General features: G+C 52.4%; 3 protein-coding genes across 3 annotated transcripts in view; 2 read left to right on the top strand and 1 right to left on the bottom strand.

The window, feature by feature from the left end:
* The window catches only part of LOC128278521 (uncharacterized), a 37,537-nt gene extending 21,476 nt beyond the window's left edge, over positions 1-16,061 (top strand). Inside the window, exons 3-7 of the mRNA XM_053017250.1 lie at positions 10,757-13,058; positions 13,126-13,494; positions 13,876-14,715; positions 14,803-15,003; positions 15,076-16,061. Coding sequence (XP_052873210.1) covers positions 10,757-13,058; positions 13,126-13,494; positions 13,876-14,715; positions 14,803-15,003; positions 15,076-15,120 — 3,757 coding nt within the window. The 3' untranslated portion in view covers positions 15,121-16,061. The remainder of the gene's footprint in view (positions 1-10,756; positions 13,059-13,125; positions 13,495-13,875; positions 14,716-14,802; positions 15,004-15,075) is intronic.
* A 236-nt stretch (positions 16,062-16,297) lies between these two features.
* LOC128267489 (U1 small nuclear ribonucleoprotein A) lies at positions 16,298-17,122 on the top strand. Its single transcript, XM_053004332.1, has one exon. It carries the CDS (start codon positions 16,382-16,384, stop codon positions 17,030-17,032), a length of 651 nt encoding a protein of 216 aa, XP_052860292.1. The 5' UTR covers positions 16,298-16,381; the 3' UTR covers positions 17,033-17,122.
* Positions 17,123-17,226: 104 nt separating this feature from the next.
* LOC128268066 (uncharacterized) lies at positions 17,227-17,704 on the bottom strand. The gene is made up of 2 exons (XM_053005074.1): positions 17,592-17,704; positions 17,227-17,527 (listed from the first exon to the last, which is right to left on the bottom strand). The coding sequence occupies exons 1-2, from the start codon at positions 17,686-17,688 to the stop codon at positions 17,307-17,309; spliced, it is 318 nt and encodes a 105-aa protein (XP_052861034.1). The 5' UTR covers positions 17,689-17,704; the 3' UTR covers positions 17,227-17,306.
* Positions 17,705-17,766: the final 62 nt, after the last annotated feature.

Genomic DNA, 17,766 nt, shown 5'->3' with positions numbered 1-17,766 from the left:
GTTGCGGTCTGTCACTTACTGGTGTTGATTGGTGGACTTTTGTTCGACACAAATCACGGTCGCAGCATTCTATGATCGAAATAAGCAATGAGTTGTCTGCCGTGCGGCGAATACTGAGACATAAAACACAAATTGCAGCCAACTAAGGCAGTTTGTGTTGGGTTGTATGAATTATTTTAATGTTTTCTCTATTTTCTACTGTCGATGGCTACTCCTTCAATTTCTCAATGGTTGCTTGATCATTTTGCTTTTACCTTTCTGCTTTTGCCGATTGTCTTTCGAGACCTGTCACCCATTCGTATCTGTTGGCTAAGCAGGCATCATTTATATAAAAAAAGTATGATTTCGATCCGTCCAGTCACCAGTACCAGTTTCGGAGCTACTTTTGTCGTAAAATTGATCCTAAAGCTCATGTTGGGGTATATTTAATTTGTCAGAAAGATCGTCTCGGCAGGAACTATTCGGTACTTCCGTGTCCGGACTAATTCTCAGGAAACAGCAGATCCGAATGAATGCGCACGATTGGTCGAAACACACCTATCGCATCATCGAGAGATCGCTGGTCAGATTGAGGAATTACGGAGCTCCATCATAGAACAGTTTCAGGAACGCCACCTTCAGCAGCTCGACGCAGATCAGGCGCTGCGCAGCGACTTATGGATGGGAATGTTTAATTTGTAGCGTGAAACTCAAGCCAAGCTGGAATCGCTGGAACAGACTGTTAACACTGGGCTGGGATTACTGTTGGCGAAGGACGAATTTACGCAGCAATTTATCGCAACGAGATCGGAAAACAAAACTCTAAAGGACCGGGTACAGGAGCTGGAAGCAAAGTTACATGCAAAAGTTTCGATGAAACGATAAGAATGGCAACAACACCTGATAAAAATCAGAACAATAGAGGGCAGTATCACGTATCTAGTGTGTTGGTTGAAATTTTGACAGCTCAGAGCTAAATGCGTGTTCCCAACGTGAAGATTCTCCCGCAAGGTGTATTTCAACGAGGAACTTTTCCTATTGGTAGGCAGGTCCTTATTGATTTCTTCTGAACGGCGTCAACGAAGACAGCGGTATTCAGTATGCAAAAGTTGCTTGGCAAAAGTCTCTAAAGGCACGCTTATTAAATAGTTACATTCCATCAATCCTTTCTAATAGGGGCGCTTTCGAGGAGTTTAACCACAAACACTTGCTAATTTCGCTTCCACAATGCATCCATTGGAGGGTCGCGCCGCTATTCTAGGCCGTCTGGTTGTCCGTTGTTCTATTTTTTCGCCCCGTTCCCATAGCTTACGGAGCCAATTCCCGGTAAAATGCGGCTCCCGGCGTCAATTAGTGAGGAGACCCCAGGCTGCTGCGATGATGATGATGGTCCCAGGGTCGAACCGTAGTGTCCGTAATCGTGTGGAGTTGTGTGTTGTGTGTTGCGCCGGCGCGCGCACGCCGGCCGATCTGCCAAATTGATAAGAAGACGATTTACGATTGGGTCGGTTGCGGTCGATTAGCCGCCGGGGGTGTCCGCTAAACACAATTGTAAGAGAGCGGAGAGAAAATGGCGTCCGCACGCCACGCCACGTGCATTCTCTTCGCATTGGTTCGCATTCCGGGCCCGGGCACCCGGGTTGGGAAAATGCACTCCGCGATGTGTTCACTCATTAAATGTGGACTTCAAACGTCTTCCCTCTGGTGTGCGCCCTGGTGGGAAATGTTGTTCGATTGTACGAAGAAACAACACGGGTTCTCTCTCTCTCTCTCTCGCCCGCCCACCTTATTCTAGGGCTGGTTGCTGTTGTTGCGGGAGGTTAACAATTGTCGTGGCTGCTACTAGAGCAGCTTGCGGTTACTTTCTTATCGTACTCAATTCGATTCGAAACCAGTTCGAGGGGAGCCGATAACATCTAATGTTTCGCCGTCCGCGCGCGCACCCGCTAAAGTCATCAGAGCTCGCGTCAGTTTTTTATGATTTGTGTGCGTGCGTGTTGCGAAAATCAATTGAAGCATGATCATTGTCAGGACAGAGGGCGCCTTGATGAAGGGGTGATGGTTAGGTTCTGTCGCGTGCTGTGCCCGCTTTGGGTGCCCATCCTTAGCTCGATTCAAATGCGTACTCGCAATGCGTTTCAGATCACAATCCGCCCGTCGATCGCATAAAGTGATCATTTCTTTTCTCAAGATTGCACTCGCGTCACGCCAACGGCTCAAGGTTGCGTGCACACGGAACCCTTTGCAAGTTCCGCAAAATGGCACGGAGGAAGGGCAAACTTTTGCTCGAGAGGGGCATTTATGTAACCCAAGAGGCCTCGGTCACCTCCGATCTCTCGGCCGATGAAACCCTTCCGCAAAGTCCATAATCGCGTTCTCCTCGGCTGAAGCGACGCCACTGCGCTGACGCTGACCTTCGCCACTCGATCATTCGCGACCATCATCAACGGGGTGGGGGAGAGGGGGGGGGGGGAGGGGTTGATGATTGCTAATCATCACCGCGCCTTGCGGGAGATGAGGTTGCGATCTTGAGGCTTGTGCGGTGGGCCCATGTTTGATTGTAACCTTCTCGCTGCGTTTTCCCATGGAGCGCGAGCGCAACCGGCGGCCCGGTTGCTAATCCCGAAGTACGCGCTTATCTTAGTTCGCTATCATCATGATACACAAAAAACGAGGCCCTACTGCTAGCGCTCTAGCTCTAGCTGCTACTAAATGTGGCCTCTAGCGAGTTGCAAGAGGGAGGCTTTTCCTGGGTGCGTTTCACACGACCGAGCGGCAGCTCGAGGTCACACCACTTGCAGGTGCACGGAGAGGAGGAAGCAGAGCACCACTTCTAGGGCTGCTGCTACTATGCACACTGCTACCGGATTTGCAACGTGGCCCGCGCGGCACCATTCGCTCACAAGATGAACCGGAACGCCGCGGGTTCTTCCCTCTACAAGAATAGATTATCGTCGCCGTCGTCGTCGCCGCCGCCGTCATTATAAATGGTTAGAACGAGTTGCTAGTACTGCAACTCGCTGCTGGCCCCTTGCCAGCCCTCAATGCTGTTCCTCGTCCTCGAGGGCCGCCTTGGACCTGGTCTGGAGAACTCGTGTGGTCAACCTCGTGAACGCGAACTCTCGAGGGCGGTTTTGATGATGTGGTCGGTGGTCAACTTTTTGCACAAAAATCCCCGACGCCAGACACTCTGTTGGGTTAGGAACAAAATGCATGAAATAATTAGAATACCAGCTGCATCTGTAACAGATTAATGCGTCTTAAATATAGGATGTCCACAGAAAAGCTTGGCCACAGTCAATTGACTTGAATATTTGTTCTTGTCGATATACTCTAGTAAAACATCCCTTTAATAACCTGATTCGCTGTGTAACGTCATTTGCACATCATTTTCAACGCGCGACTTTGGGAGCAAAAGCTGGCCAAAGTTCGCTAAAACATAAATGCTTTGGCTGACCCTATGTAAAGTAAACACAACAGTCAATTCTTTAAATTTTCCCAGTCCGCGGAATCAACAAGTTTACGTTAAAGCGCACCTACAACAAACGGGTACTGTATTTTGCTCAAAAACCCACACGTTATGTGTTGTTCTGGCCTGATTGAGCCTCTTGCCATGATGGATTCTGCCTTTTCATGATGAATAATTTACTGTGAGGTTTTCATTGGCTAAGTTCGGCTAAAACTGTTATACGCATTGATTTTGGTACAGTTCTTGAAAGCTTACATATTTTTTCTCAAAAAACCAAATAATCTAAAAAAAACCAAAGACCCTAGCTGGGTCGAACTCTGGGCACAAACACCTGCGCAGCACCTGGCCGCGATGGAGACGCATGGTGCTCTTGCGCTACAGTGCGCGCGAGTATTGGTCGTCGGTGGCGCAAATGGCGAAGATCAATCGCGTGCGACGGAGCGAGCTGCGGCTCCCAATGCATTCCTGCTAGCAGTTGGCACAGGCGGGGGGTGATGGAATATTCCAGAAAACCTGTTGGCGAAAAGGTATAAATTTTAATTACCAGCGCTTGTTGCCGTCGGTCTCTTATGGCGGTGGCACGAACTCAAATGGTGTGTCTTGCAATATGAATTTGCATCTCCGCGGCTCTGTGTGCGTGTGTGGCGCTTCTCTGCTTGGTTTGAGTTTGAGATGTGACACCAACTAGCTAGCCAGAATGGGAGTTATGGGAATAAACAGATTCGTCGGTTCCGCAATAGGCGAGCGCGCGCGCGTGATGGTTGATGAATAATCAGTCGTCCGTCATTTTCCGTAAATTCTATCTCGTGGACAAATGATTGATATTTTGAGTTTGTTTATTCTCAAATTATCAGTTTGCTTACCAAGCCCCCCAAGTAGAAGAAACATAATGTTGATTAATCGAGAACACCGTCGGAGTACACCGAAGTGCGAACTGCGCTGGTGCGATGGCCTACCGAACGGAGCGCTCCAAGTCAGCTTCCCGATTTCAATTAAATCATCCCTTCTCCGAAACGAGCTGCCCGTTACTAGGCGTGTGTTACATAATTGTGCAGAGTGCCGTTCTTCGAAGCAACTCATCCATCCTCTCGATGGTGCGATCATCTTCTTTGCCGGACGCTCCGCTCCGGTCGTCGAAAGTTCAACTCGAGTACGTTGTGCCAGTTTGTGTGGCTGGCTCGCAGGGCGGACTACTAAGCGAGAGAAGAGAATCTGTTTAATTCACCACGACCACCACCGGGGGGGGCCATGTACCACGGCGGAGCCCGGAGCGTACTCAGCATGATGTGACATCCGTTAAATCGAATCGACCCATTGCCCGTCCGCCCAGCAGCTGATCTTAATTTAAAATGCGCCCGAAAAGGGGTGGAACTTCCCAGCATGGCGGGGCGAGTGTGGTGATTAAATAGGAGCATATGATGGAGAGGCATATTTTAAATGCGTCTCCAATTTAAAGCTGTTTAACCGAGAACTACTTTTTTAACCTTCCACAAAGTATTCAAATTTGTTTATCGCTAGATGGCGTTCCTTTCCGAAACGTAAACAATACTAACCTGATTGTGTCAAACGAACACTTGTTTGACAGGTGACACTTCAACCCTCGCTTGTAAACACAGATTTATAATTAGTCGCTGGTAAAAATACCCATTTTAAAAATGAGTAAAATATGTGAACAAAATATGCCACACGATGTCAAGTTAGTAAAATCCGGACTCAGGCGTGCCTAGCTCGATTGAATGAATAAAATGTGAAAATATTCAACGCAAGCGATGCGATGCTAAAAGGCAAGGGTCCTCCCACAAATGCAATGCAAAGCCTGGACGGATGGCAAAACAAGGTTATGTTGTGTGTTTGGTGTCACTGTCTGCTTCGGTTCTATGAAAACTCTTTTAACGATAACAAATTAACCGCTGACAATCACGTGGCCAATTTTTCCACCTATAAACCGCGGAAGTTGTATCTCGATAGAATTTTGAAGCTACCCGACAAACGACAATACGTCATAGATAATTAGGAAGTCTAATATCGTATGTACCAATTTGGTACTTGATTGCAATTAATTTCAAGTGAAACACAATTTTTGCTCAAAACAATTACCAAACACACCACAAAGCGACTTTTTATTTGACCCAATCTGTCGCCCGCGTCACGGCGTCAGGAAGTGGCCGGTTCTTCGCCGGTTTTTACTGTGTGTTCACCACCTAACAGCGTCTCGCTGCTGTTGATGGCACAGTTTTCCGACCCATCGGTGCGCCGAGTCGGCCAGTGTGTCCATATGCGTTCGCCTTGTCACCCAAAAGCACCGTGACCCCCGTGGTCGAAACCGCTACCCGACTGACCCACCAACAACAACCGGTTGGCGACGGCGGCGGCGGCGGCAACGGCGTGGCTCCGTTGGTGACGACCTTCTACCAATCAAAGCCGAATTAAGGCCAACGACAATCATCGCTTGGGGCGGCGGGAGTGCAGTTGCAACGGCCGGCCTCATGCACGCCGTTTTGGCTCGTTATGCACTTTTCTATGCTGCCGCCGTGGAGAGGCCACCGCTCGGGCTGGGCCTTGGTGCCGTTTTAGTGCGCGTTCGATGAACTACTACGCGGCGACGTGTGGGTAGCGAACCACGAAAGACGGAGTGGGTGATGGCTGCCCATAAACGAGCCTCCCGTCGACACGATGATCGATCGATGAGGTCAACATCATGCGTCCGAGTCCGAGTCCGAGTCCGAGTCGAGTTTCGTCGATTTTTAAAGACCCAGTTAAAGTCTCCTGATGAGGCGGAATGAAGTCCACCAGAGAGGGAGATTGCACTGCTGCATGCAAACGCAAACGCCGGGTTCGCCTAAACAGCAGCCGCAGCACCCCTCCATTGCAGTGATGAAGTGTGGCTAAGCAGTTAACCTCACGTCACTTGTGTCGGACAACTCGCAGCGCTCTGGAGTAACGCTCTGCGACTCGACGGGGGCACGAAATGGGGTCTCCTCAGCCTTGGGTTTCCGGAGAATTCACCCGCAAGTCTGCGGCCGTCACCCACCCAGGCCAGGGTCCAGTTCTCTGAAGGTTCCGAGCTGAATCCTTGGCGATCGTGCACCACCAAGCACCCCATCGGTCTTTCGGACTATGAAGCTGTCTGGTCGGGCCAGCGACCAGAGTCGTCCGACATATTGGAAAGATTGTGGACCTTCTCCGCTCTGCAGTTGGGTCGGCCGAGGATATCCCACGCAAAGCGCCGTGTGCCCCACGATCAACAGTTGGGCGCGCATCATCATTGCCGTCTCTCCCTTCTGCATTGTAACGCATACTTCCAAGGTCTCTTCACACAAAGTCTGTCACGGGCTTCGCCGTGTCCCTCTCTCGCGCGCAGTGCAGCGTGGCGACACACCGCGACGTTACCGTGCCAGTGACTCGGGGGAATATATGGGTTAGTTTAACATTTTAAGTACATAACCTTGACATGCCACACACTGCGTGCTGCGCGTGTGCGCGTGTGTGACGGACGCAACTCGCTCCGATCGTGTCTCCCGTTTTGCTAGATTCTTGTTTGAACGTTTGTACGGACGGTGGCCATCCTGAGGTCCGAGATGCGTGTGTAACTTTCGCTGGCCGTCGCCGGCATCGTGTGACTCATTGAGGCCATCCCGACACACCTTCACGCCTCTTGCGCCACCTTGATTCGCAGAAGCGCGAACGTGGCGTGGCGGACTACCAATATTATGCACCGTCTGGGAGAGTGTGACCTTCAGGCACCTGGGGCGAAGAAAAAATGGAGAAAGACACAGAGTTCCCCCGAGGCCGGAGCAAATAAATCTCTCTACTTGAAAAATGGTACGTTTGCGCCACGTGGAGGCTCGACTTACAATGCGCGAAAACAAGTCTTGGTCTGCAAAGCAACAAAAATCCCCACAACGTGTGTCGATGGAGCAATTTCTTTGTTTGCGCCACACCAGAGCTCCAGAAGCTCCAGAGCGTCTCCCCGGCTGTTGGCAGGGTTTCTTATCAGCTCCCCGAGCCCGCGCGCGATTACTCAAGTGGTGGTGACGTAGACTTACTCGGGCTTTTGGGAACTTTTAGTAGAGATGCGTGACTTTCGTGTCGTTTCAGTATCTGAGGTGCCTGGGGTTTCTTTCAACTTCCTTCCGTTGGCCCAATCGTTCTAGAATTATGTAAAGTGAAGTGGCCTCTTCCTGTATTTTGCTTACCACTATTTCCTTCGCCTCCATGCTGATCGCGTTCGTGTCTCCGTTCGTCAGCCTGGAAGTGGTTAGAAAATCGACCTTTTCATTCAACCCGTCGGCCCGGGTATAGCTTTAATAGCACGATCACGTGGATCGTCGTGGCGTCTACATTCCCCGATGATAGCGCACGATTTGCACGATCTTTTATCCACCCGCCACGCGGCAAATGTCACCACAATTACACGTCTTCTTGTAGATCAATGATCGGCCGAGTAGTAATAATAACGCCTGATGGGGCAAACATGCTTGCCACTCAAACCACCAGCACCGGGTGGCTCAAGGCGAAACCACAACCTCGGAACGCGAGCGGACACATCTCAGCCTCAGCCGGCTGCGTAACCTTCGCGCTCACACGGTGTTTACTCTATTGCTCTATGTCGAGGCTACGCCACCGCTCGGCTCAGCCCGGCTCGACTCGGTGCAGTGTGCAGCAGCTACTAGCGGGCTGCTACGATGGTGCCAGCGCAGCATACACAGCCCTCTCTCTCTAGCGCTCTCTTCACCGATCGTCAAATGCCACGGCCGGGCCGGCCTAATGCAGTTTAAACTGTCATCGACACCGCCGGCACCATCCGTCAGAGGCGCCTCGTGCGGTGGCGAGAAAAATCTGGCCGCGCGACGACGCATGACTTCATCGCATCGGAAGTCAATCGATCGGAGCCGCCGCCGCGGCGGGCAGCCCGGCCGCCGGCTGCGTCCTTCCAACCAGCCAGTCCGACGGACTGGCTGGCTGGCGTCAGTATTTATCGTCCGCCAGCCGCAGCCCTACCGACCGAGTTGGCGGCCACGGCGGCGGTGGGCTCGATTTTATGGGCATGCTGCCGCTCAGGGCCACCGGATCGGTGCACTGCTCGGTGGTGCGATCGGGTAATACGATCACCTTCGCCGATGCTGTGGCACAGGTCGCCTCACCGAACCTGTCTCTCTCTCTAATCGCAAATGCCCGTTCTTGGGCTCTCGCGGCCGCAGGGTTAGCAACGTCCGCCCTGTCGGGAGGCTGTCCTTGAAGGCTCGGCCCGGGGTGGCCGGCCGACCGGCGTTGAAGGAGAAGGCTTCTTTGAAGAAGACCTTCATTCGAGTGTGAACGTCGCCGTTGCTCCGTGTCACCTAAGGGTGCGAGAAGCGAGCGAGTTACGAATTGAAGAAGCAAATATTGCATCGCGAAAGCTAATCACCTACCTAATAAGTATGTCAACGGCAGGTGGTCTGCATCGAGAATTAGTGCACGCAGCCGGCGGACACCGGACACCTAAACTGAGTCGAATGGTTTGCCCGTTGAAAGCCGTTCTTGATGTTGCACCGGTAGTCAATGTGTACTAAGATGTGGTGGATAGTAACTTATTTGGTTTTTGACAAGGTGACTAGATTGATGTCAAATCGCGTGGTTGTGACAGTTGTCCGATATCTGATTCGGAAAATTCGGATCCCTGATACCGAATAGAAATACTGTTGTGTCATCGCACAGAAAAACCTTTATTTTTGATCTTATGAAAATAGGGAAACAACCTTAGACAAAGAAGATATTGTAAAATTCAACATGATGATCATTATTGATCATATGAATCATAATCGATGTTGTGTTCGCAACTGTACACAGAAAACCATAAAAATCTAAGGTTGTACCTAAGTGGTGACATCGCTCTGGCCCTGCCTTCTAAGGCCTGGACTGCCGCTAGTTCGCTGGCCAAGTCTTCGCCATTCTCTGCTGTATGGCACAATGAACCACACCATGCACTCATTCTTGGACTTTCGAATCTAACCTCGAGGACATCCCACACACTCCCTGGGATCGCTGGGAACACGTTGGTGACGCGCACCCAAGAACTCAAAACGATCGGAGCCCCCGAGGCAATAAGCTGTTCTACAGAGAGGCCCAGAAGTGCGCCAGGTAGTTGTGGCCAAACCTCTCAAGGCTTCCTTCCCGAGAGCGATATGGTTTACGGTCGGCTGGCTTTCATGGCTCCACGACAACTGGATGCAAACCGTGTGAGTGTGCGCGCGCCCGCCATTAGGGCAGAAGGCTGCAGAACTAGGCAGGCAACGCCACCACCGCTAGTGATCTTTTCCAGAAAGTGGGTCAGAAGGTTACGACGAGTGAAGTGCTCGCGCGCGCTGCACATTGTGGTCGCTCACCGGCTGGCTGGCTGGCCCTTCGGATATTCGATCTTCGGCCGCGCCGGGGTTGGCAAGAATATATGGCGCTGTGCGCAATCCGTTTGGTTGGCGGATTCGGTTTTGGAGTTGCTCTCGGTCTCGATCTAAGCGCTTGTCTGCCGCCGCGCGTTGAACGGCGCACCATTCGAGGGTCGTTCGCCTAGGGGCCTTCGTGGAACAATCGCGTCAGTTTGTGCCACAACCGTCGTGCCTCCGAAGGCTGGTGGGCGGATGCAGTAGCACTCGGTACCTGATCATTAATTTCAGGTTATTGGCGCTATCGAAGGATCGGCTGTGTAGGGTAGGGGCACCACACCTACCCGTAGGCAAGTTAGTCCCACGCCGTTTGGGAGCGGGACTCACGACGGATGCTTCGAACAGAGCACTCCTTCCGGACGCCACGGCGCAGCAGTCATCACTTTAGAGCCGATGCAACCAATTGAAGGATGCATCACCACCACCATTGACCGTTACGATGCGTGCCGTTCCTTCATGTTAATTGAAATGTCCTTGTGACCATTACAGCCGACGAACGCGGGCTGTGTAACGCGTACCCGGCCAGTGATGGGAACAGTGGCGCCAGAGAACCCCGGCGGCTATCGGAAGTATGCAAAACAGGGGAAGATCAAAGCCCCCGGTTAACCGACAATTGACGTGTGAGGGACATCCCCTGTGGTTGGGTTCGTAGTTGAGTAGCGTCCTGATGCTGCTGGCGGTACATGCTGTTTGCATTCCTTAAGGCGGTACAAAAGATTGAGTGTTGTTCCGAGTGCCAGTGGTCCAAGGATTAGATTGGCGCACGGCAATCAAACGATGGTGAAATGATTCAAATTAAAGTGACTTTTATTTGTAATAAAATCAATTCTATAAGCGCTCCTTAAGACCACTCACTAACCGGTTGATCCATTTTGCTGTTTTCCAGGCTTCACAAACGAAAGAGGATGCACGTAATGGAAGAGAGCGGCAGCAGCGAAAGGTTCCTTATGTGTGCGGATGGGGCGCTATTCATTTCCACGCCAACTCTGAAGCCTGCGCTCGGTTCACTGAAAGCCGGCTGCAAATCGGAATCGCCCCAGCAGCAGCGGCCACCACTGGCGGAATCGAGCGAAAAGATCCGGGACGGAGCATCTCCAGTCACCACCGACGACAGTCACCAAAACGAAGCCAAAGATACGGAGCAGGAGGACGAAGCGGCACAGCGGCGGCCACAGGTGATAGAGAAGCGCTCGGAGAGTGACCAGTTTACCATCTCCAGTACCATAGACGACGACGCCGCCGCTACCGGTGACAAAATGCCAACGGCGACAGCGGCGATGGAGGACGTGCCGGAGCGGATTGCCGACTCGAGCGACGATGGTCTTTCGATGCTTTCGTCTAAGAAGTCCATCACCGCCGCCACCACACCGACGGTCAACAGTTCCGCCAGTACTGCCGGACCACCACCGCCAGAGACTGGCGGGCAGCCAGAAAAGAAGGAGTCGTCGGGCGACGGAAAGGAACCAAGCGACGAAGCCGAGAGCGGTGCGTCACCTTCGCCAAAAGAAACAGTTCCTAGCGAAACGGAAAGTAAAGGCAAGGCAGCAGCGGTGGTCGGTAAAGAAGCGTCGGAGCGGGAACCATCGGTCGTCACCGAATCGCAGCCCACGGCGGACGACGTGATGGAAGGTATCGACGATTTCATGGACCACAACGGCAGCAGCGGTGATGGCGAAGAGAAGGATGACTTCAACGATGAGCTAACATTCCAGATGGACGTTGACGAGGGGTCGGCGGAAAAGCCAAAGTCGGATGAAAAGTCGGAAAACAGTCCAGCTGGCCAGGTCCAGGAGAGCAGAGCGAACGCCATCGACCTAACTTCTTCCAGTGGTGGCCAATCGATCGAAGAATCACCCCCAAAGTCGACGGATGCCAAGGAAGCCGCGTCGGAAGTAGCCCAGCTGCCATGTTTTATGATCGGTTCGGTTGTAAGTCTCGCGCCGAAAGATCCACCCCTGGCAGAGCCATCGCCGCCGCCACCGAGCACGAGTGAGAACGCAAAGGACGCCACCAGTACCGTGGTGACCTCAACACCGGTCTCCGCTAGTGTTCGCCAGAAGTGCGATGGTGATGCTGAGGTGGACGTGAAAAATGAACAAGAGGAGGCCGCGGGAACGGATGAGGTGCAAAATCTATCGAAGGCCAAACCACTGGCCAGAAGCAGCACCATTAGTGACGAGGTGCAGCAACCACCACCGGCCAAGGGATCGGCCCGTCCTGCGGAATCGGCGAATCGAAAACGAAGACGCTCGGTGAATGATGAGGAAGAAGAAGCGGCCAGAGCGGCCACCGAATCGGACGAACCGATAGAGCCGGCCAAAAAGCTGAAGCTCGAGGTGGACTCACACTTTCGCGCTCACGAGCGCGTCGTGAAGGAGTACATCGACACGACGCCGAACACGTCGGTGGACGAGATACAGTCCACCACCGACGTGCTGGTGAAGGAGATTCAGTCGCTGAACGACGAAATTCGCGACACGGAGCGCAAGTGGAACGAGCTGCTGCACCTGAAGAAAGTGAAGGAAGAGATTCTGCTTCGGTTGAACCGCCGGAAGCACGTGCTCAGCATCACGGAGACGCGGTTGGGCGAGGTGTCCGCGTACAACCATGCGGATTCGTCGAACTTCAGCAACCAGCACGAGCAGCAGCAGCAGCAGAACCACCATCAACAACACCAAGGACAGCGTTCGTCATCGGTTGGCCCGAGGCTACCGACGCCACCGCCGGAGGTTGAGATTCGTCCCGCATCGGTGACGATAACCCCGACCAACTACGGCGCGACCACCAACGGTGGAACCTTTGCCGATAAGCCCGGCACCGGATACAATGGCAATAAACTGATCTCTAATCGTCGCAGCAGCAGCAGCAGTGGCTGCGGTGGCAGCGGACAACAGCAGTACAACAGCAGCAACAGTAGACATGCCAATGCCAAGGACACGGACCGGTTCGTGTCGCAGTTCAACAACAGCAACAACGCGGTCACGATGGTTCCGCTGCACAACAGCACGACCAGCATGATCCTGAATGCGCGGGCCAACATGAACAAGGCGGAGATCGCGCGGGACAAATCCATGGCCGAGCAAATTCAGCGCCACATTCTGCCCAAACCGGTGCTCAGCAACCACCAGCAGATACTGAACAATTTGGCCATCTCCGCGGGGCTCACCGCTTCCGGTGGCAACGCAACCGTGAGTATCCGGCGGAAAAGCTCCCCGAGGTGTGATTTTGTTTCACTATAGGTGTTTGTCTTCGTAGGCACTACAGAATGGCCACCACAGCAGCACATCATCGTCGGCAGCGGCCAGTGCCGCTGCTCAGCTGCACCACCAGCAGCAGCTACAGATCGGTCGCCAAGGAATGCGCAAGGATGTGAGCAGTATTATAGCCGACTACCGGCAGAAACACCCAGAGAATGTGCCACGCCGCGGGCGGCGACTGAAGAACGTGCCGAGCAGCACCGGCAACAACAATGGCGGCGGCAACAGTATTGCCGCTTCGTTCGGTGATGGCGGTGCCATCAGCCTAACGGCGCTCTCCGGTGGCAAATCGCCGGGCTCAGGGCGCTCGAACTCGGTATCGGCCGATGTTGCCAACCGTATCTCGGAGCTGATGGCCGCGGCGGAGGTAGGTTGTTTCGATTCTAAACCCATTTTTAATTAAAACACACACACTGTTGGTGGTTGGCCAGGGGCGAACCGCCGATCGGTTGTAGGGGTTCGGTAAAACTAAACCTATTTCGACAGCACTCAAACATCCAAACCTACGGTTTGGACTCATCTTTGGCAAACTGATAAAAACGTAACGGTTTCTGGAACTGGTTGGGAAGCGGATTTTACTTTCACTAACCCCTAACGAATAACGGAACTGCTCGAAAATCATCCAAAACCAAAAATCGGTTAACCCAAACAAATTCCACTCATTTCATATACCCTGCTGCGTTTCATTCGTGTCTTCGTGCGTGTTTCTTACCCATCCGAGGTCCTTACTTCTTCGCCCGTTCCACAGACCTCGCGCCCCTCGAGCAACGATTCGAGTCAGAGTGGTTCGAATCTGCTCTCGTCGCTGGTATCCGCCGGCGCCGGCACCAACACCACCGGCCAGCAGTTCCTTAAGGAGGTGCTGGCCCAGTTTGCCAAGATGAGCCAGAATGAGCAATGTTTGCTGTCGAATCTGCAGCTCCTGACCAATAATCTTTCGGCCAGCGGCGCTAATACGGTATCGTCTCCGCAGCAGTCCCCCCAAAACCTGCAGCAGCAGCAGCACTCAGGCCAGCACCAGCACCACCACCAACAGCAGCAGCAACAGCTGCAGTCCGGTGGGACGAAAACGTCCCTCCCGGAAGTTACACTCCACCCGGTGATGAACTCGACCGCCCATTCGGACACAGTACTCGGATCTCACAACAGCTCGTTGGCCGGGGTTAACCTGAGTGCGGTCGCCAACACCAGCACCAACTCGCTGCTTCACGGCATCCTGACCAAATCGGCCTCACGGCCGGCGGGGGCCGCGGCAGCAGTCGGTGCCGCGGTGGCGGCCAATTTTAACTCCTTCTCGCCCACCCTGGCACGCCTGCTGACCGCTCCGGAGCGCATGGGTTCCCAGGCGCAGACGTCCTCGACCGTGACGTCCGGTGCGCTCGCCAGCCTGCACCACCCGGGCGGTAGCGTCGTCAGTGGGCTGAATTTGTCGAAAAATAATAACGAAATTTCCATCACGCCCGTCCTGGGGCCAAACATGCAGCAAACGCTGCTGGCACAGCAACAGCAGCAGTTGGCCGACCAGCAGAAGCAACTGCAACGGCTGCGGGACCATCACCTGTTCAAGGGTGAACCGTATCTGAATCTGGTGCGTGTGCGTGGCTGCGCTGGGCTCCGATGCCGATTGGGCATTCATTATTGAAGTATGTTTTCGCTTTCTTTGTCGCTTTCACAGGACGACGAGGCAGACGATAGCGCGGATCGGTTGGTGATCGACGAAGGGGACGATATCATGATGGGCCGCGGGGACTCGCGACGCCGTGGGGCAGAAATCAACGAGAACGAGGTGCCCCAGTGCCAGGGATGCAAACGGATGGAGGCCAAATTTGTTTGTGCTGGCTGCAGCAATCAGTGGTACTGCAGCCGCGCGTGTCAGGTGAGAGTGGAAAGCGTACCCCGTTTCTGAATGTGCATTAAGTTAACACGTTTCTCGATCTATTCACCATAGGTTAAAGCCTGGGATGACCACTCGGAAGTTTGCTGCTGCGATTAATCAGCCCCAAGCTACGCTGCTGCAACCGTGAGTCGTTCGCGGCACACATTCGAAGCTGCCATGAAGCCGTGATGCGTACCACTAAGCGGCTGACAGTAAGAAATGAGGCGCATGAGAATATTTTTACTATTATTTTGTAGGATAACCACACGAAACAGTTGGTGGCATCGTACACACGCGCTGCAATGTATTTAGAGGAATGTACAATCGAAGCCGGAACGGAAGTGGCTTGTCTTAGGTGTATTTTTGCACTGCTTGCGAGAGAACAGTCTTCTTTTATTATTGCCATGTGATACTTTCGGTGTAACGGAAGAGAGATGGATTTTATTTTAATCATCACCTTCGCACGCGGTTGCATTCAGCGATTTCTTCCGCCTAGGAATGAGATCTGGCCCTCTATGTGCGGCGATTGTGTGGTGGTCACGTTAGCAGGACAGCGTTGAGCAGTACTAGTGAAGACAAGCATTTGGAGCGAGCAATAAAGTATGTTAAGCAAATCGCAAGATGTGCAGCTATCAGCAGCGGCGTAAGCAAGTTATTGAACTTGTAGAATTCTTCGTGGATCGCATCGAGACGTGCGCCGTGTGTAGCTTACCTTACATTCGCGAACGCGTTATGCGCTTCGTTCGGTAGATTATAACTTATTCAGACCGTTTGAAGGGCTACCATTTAGTTACTTTAGTTCCCCGCACGCCTGCAAAGAATGTTTCGGCGCGTCGATAGCTTCGTCGCACGTGGGGAGCATCAGCGCCGTAGACGGAGGAATAGAAAATAGTCGTACATGTTATTCAATATTATGGATCTGTATGGAGTGAAAAGCGCGATAGTTTTATGATTGTCTACGTCTGTATAGAAGAAATGAATTGCGAACGCGCGAACGTTTGATATCGTCTAACGGTGGTGAAACAAAAAGCGAAAGCCAAATAAAGCACTAAGACTAAAATGAACTAATTGCCATTCGTGTCGTTGATCCGATATTCAAATATTTTCGCTGTTTGCCGAAGGCATTGGTTCAACTAATCGAGTTGCATTATTCGCCTATAGATGGCGCACGCTGATCCGAATGACTGAAATTTCGCTGGCAACACTGCTCCGACGTCAGACTTTGAATTCGCTACCATAAACAGTCTGACAGTGAAAACTTTCGGCGTCCTTACCGCGGCAATTTCCAACATTTCCCAGCATCATCGAAGCGAGTGTGTGATTTTACGGAACAGTTTTCTGTATTTTAGCGAAAAGGCAACGGGCTTTCAGCGACAAAATGGATATACGACCCAACCACACGATCTACATCAACAATCTAAACGAGAAGATCAAAAAAGAGGAACTGAAAAAGTCCCTTTACGCCATCTTCTCGCAGTTCGGCCAGATACTGGATATCGTGGCGTACAAAACGCTACGGATGCGCGGTCAGGCGTTCATCATCTTCAAGGAGATTGGCAGTGCAACGAATGCGATGCGAACGATGCAGGGCTTCCCGTTCTACGACAAACCCATGCGGATCAACTACTCCAAGGTGGACAGCGATATGATCGCGAAGCTGAAGGGTACCTTCCAGGAGCGGCCGAAGCGGGTGAAGCAGCCGAAACCGGTCCAGTCGGAGGAGAAGAAGGCGAAGAAGCAGAAGAATACCGGTGAAGTGGGCACCACGAACAACTCGGCCACGGCCGAGCAGCCGCCGAACCAGATTCTGTTCCTCACCAACCTGCCGGAAGAAACGAACGAGATGATGCTGTCGATGCTGTTCAACCAGTTCCCGGGCTTCAAGGAAGTGCGGTTGGTGCCGAACCGGCACGACATTGCGTTCGTCGAGTTTGCCACCGAACTGCAGAGCGGGGCCGCCCGGGAAGCCCTGCAGGGCTTCAAGATTACCCCGACGCACGCGATGAAGATTTCGTTTGCGAAAAAGTAAACGGCCGTTCGTCCGTGCGCTTGGAAGGTAAATTTTATATAATCGGTACAAATCGAGCTGAAACAATAAACCATGCATTAAGCATTGCACTTCCCGCTATCATGGTATTGTCGGTTTGGTGGTAATTGCTTAATTCTAAATCTTAAAACAGCAGGTGTTTTTCTTCCTCCATAACGGACACGTTTTTACAGGGATTTTGCTGCTCAATAAAATAGTTCAATTTTATTAACCCTTTGCCCATTGATTCTGTACAATCGTATCCCAAAATGGAAAACTAGCTCTTCGATGAACCCGCCTCGGATGACGCTGCCCCATTCTGTGCCTGTTTGCGGTGGTGCTCCTGAACCGCAATTTGTGCCGCACTCAGTTTCGTTTGCCCCTCGTACGCGACTTTTCGTAGATCCTCCTCGTTTTTCTTGTTCACCGTGCGCGTGATGGCCTGCTTCAGTTTGTGGTCCTCCAGGAACTTGTGTTTCTTCGACTGAATCGGAGCATCTGTGGACGGAGATAGATTGGTTATCCGAATGCTCGAAGCTAGAGGAGGACAAGCTTCACTCACTTTTTCGTTTGCTGAACGCTGTACCCTTTTTCTGGCCAGCATTTTTCTTTTGCTGCGGCGGAGCCTTCGATTTAACCTTCAGCTTTCCCTGCGCCATTCTTTTGCGGGTTGTACGCGATCAAAACAAAGCAGCCGAGTGAAAAGCATGGTGTCGCGGATGACAGCTGTCATTCCG

The sequence above is a fragment of the Anopheles cruzii genome, chromosome 2 (genome assembly GCF_943734635.1).
Source record: "Anopheles cruzii chromosome 2, idAnoCruzAS_RS32_06, whole genome shotgun sequence".
Taxonomy (NCBI): domain Eukaryota; kingdom Metazoa; phylum Arthropoda; class Insecta; order Diptera; family Culicidae; genus Anopheles; species Anopheles cruzii.
Note: the sequence above shows the minus strand (reverse complement) of the source record. Positions and strands in the feature narration are given on the sequence as shown.

Bases quoted from the DNA above. Each gene is read 5' to 3' on its own strand.
- LOC128267489 (XM_053004332.1), top strand. From the start codon at position 16,382: ATGGATATACGACCCAACCACACGATCTACATCAACAATCTAAACGAG.
- LOC128268066 (XM_053005074.1), bottom strand. From the start codon at position 17,688: ATGGCGCAGGGAAAGCTGAAGGTTAAATCGAAGGCTCCGCCGCAGCAA. The intron at 17,528-17,591 runs GTGAGTGAAGCT...CTCCGTCCACAG, and splicing joins AGCGTTCAGCAAACGAAAAA to ATGCTCCGATTCAGTCGAAG.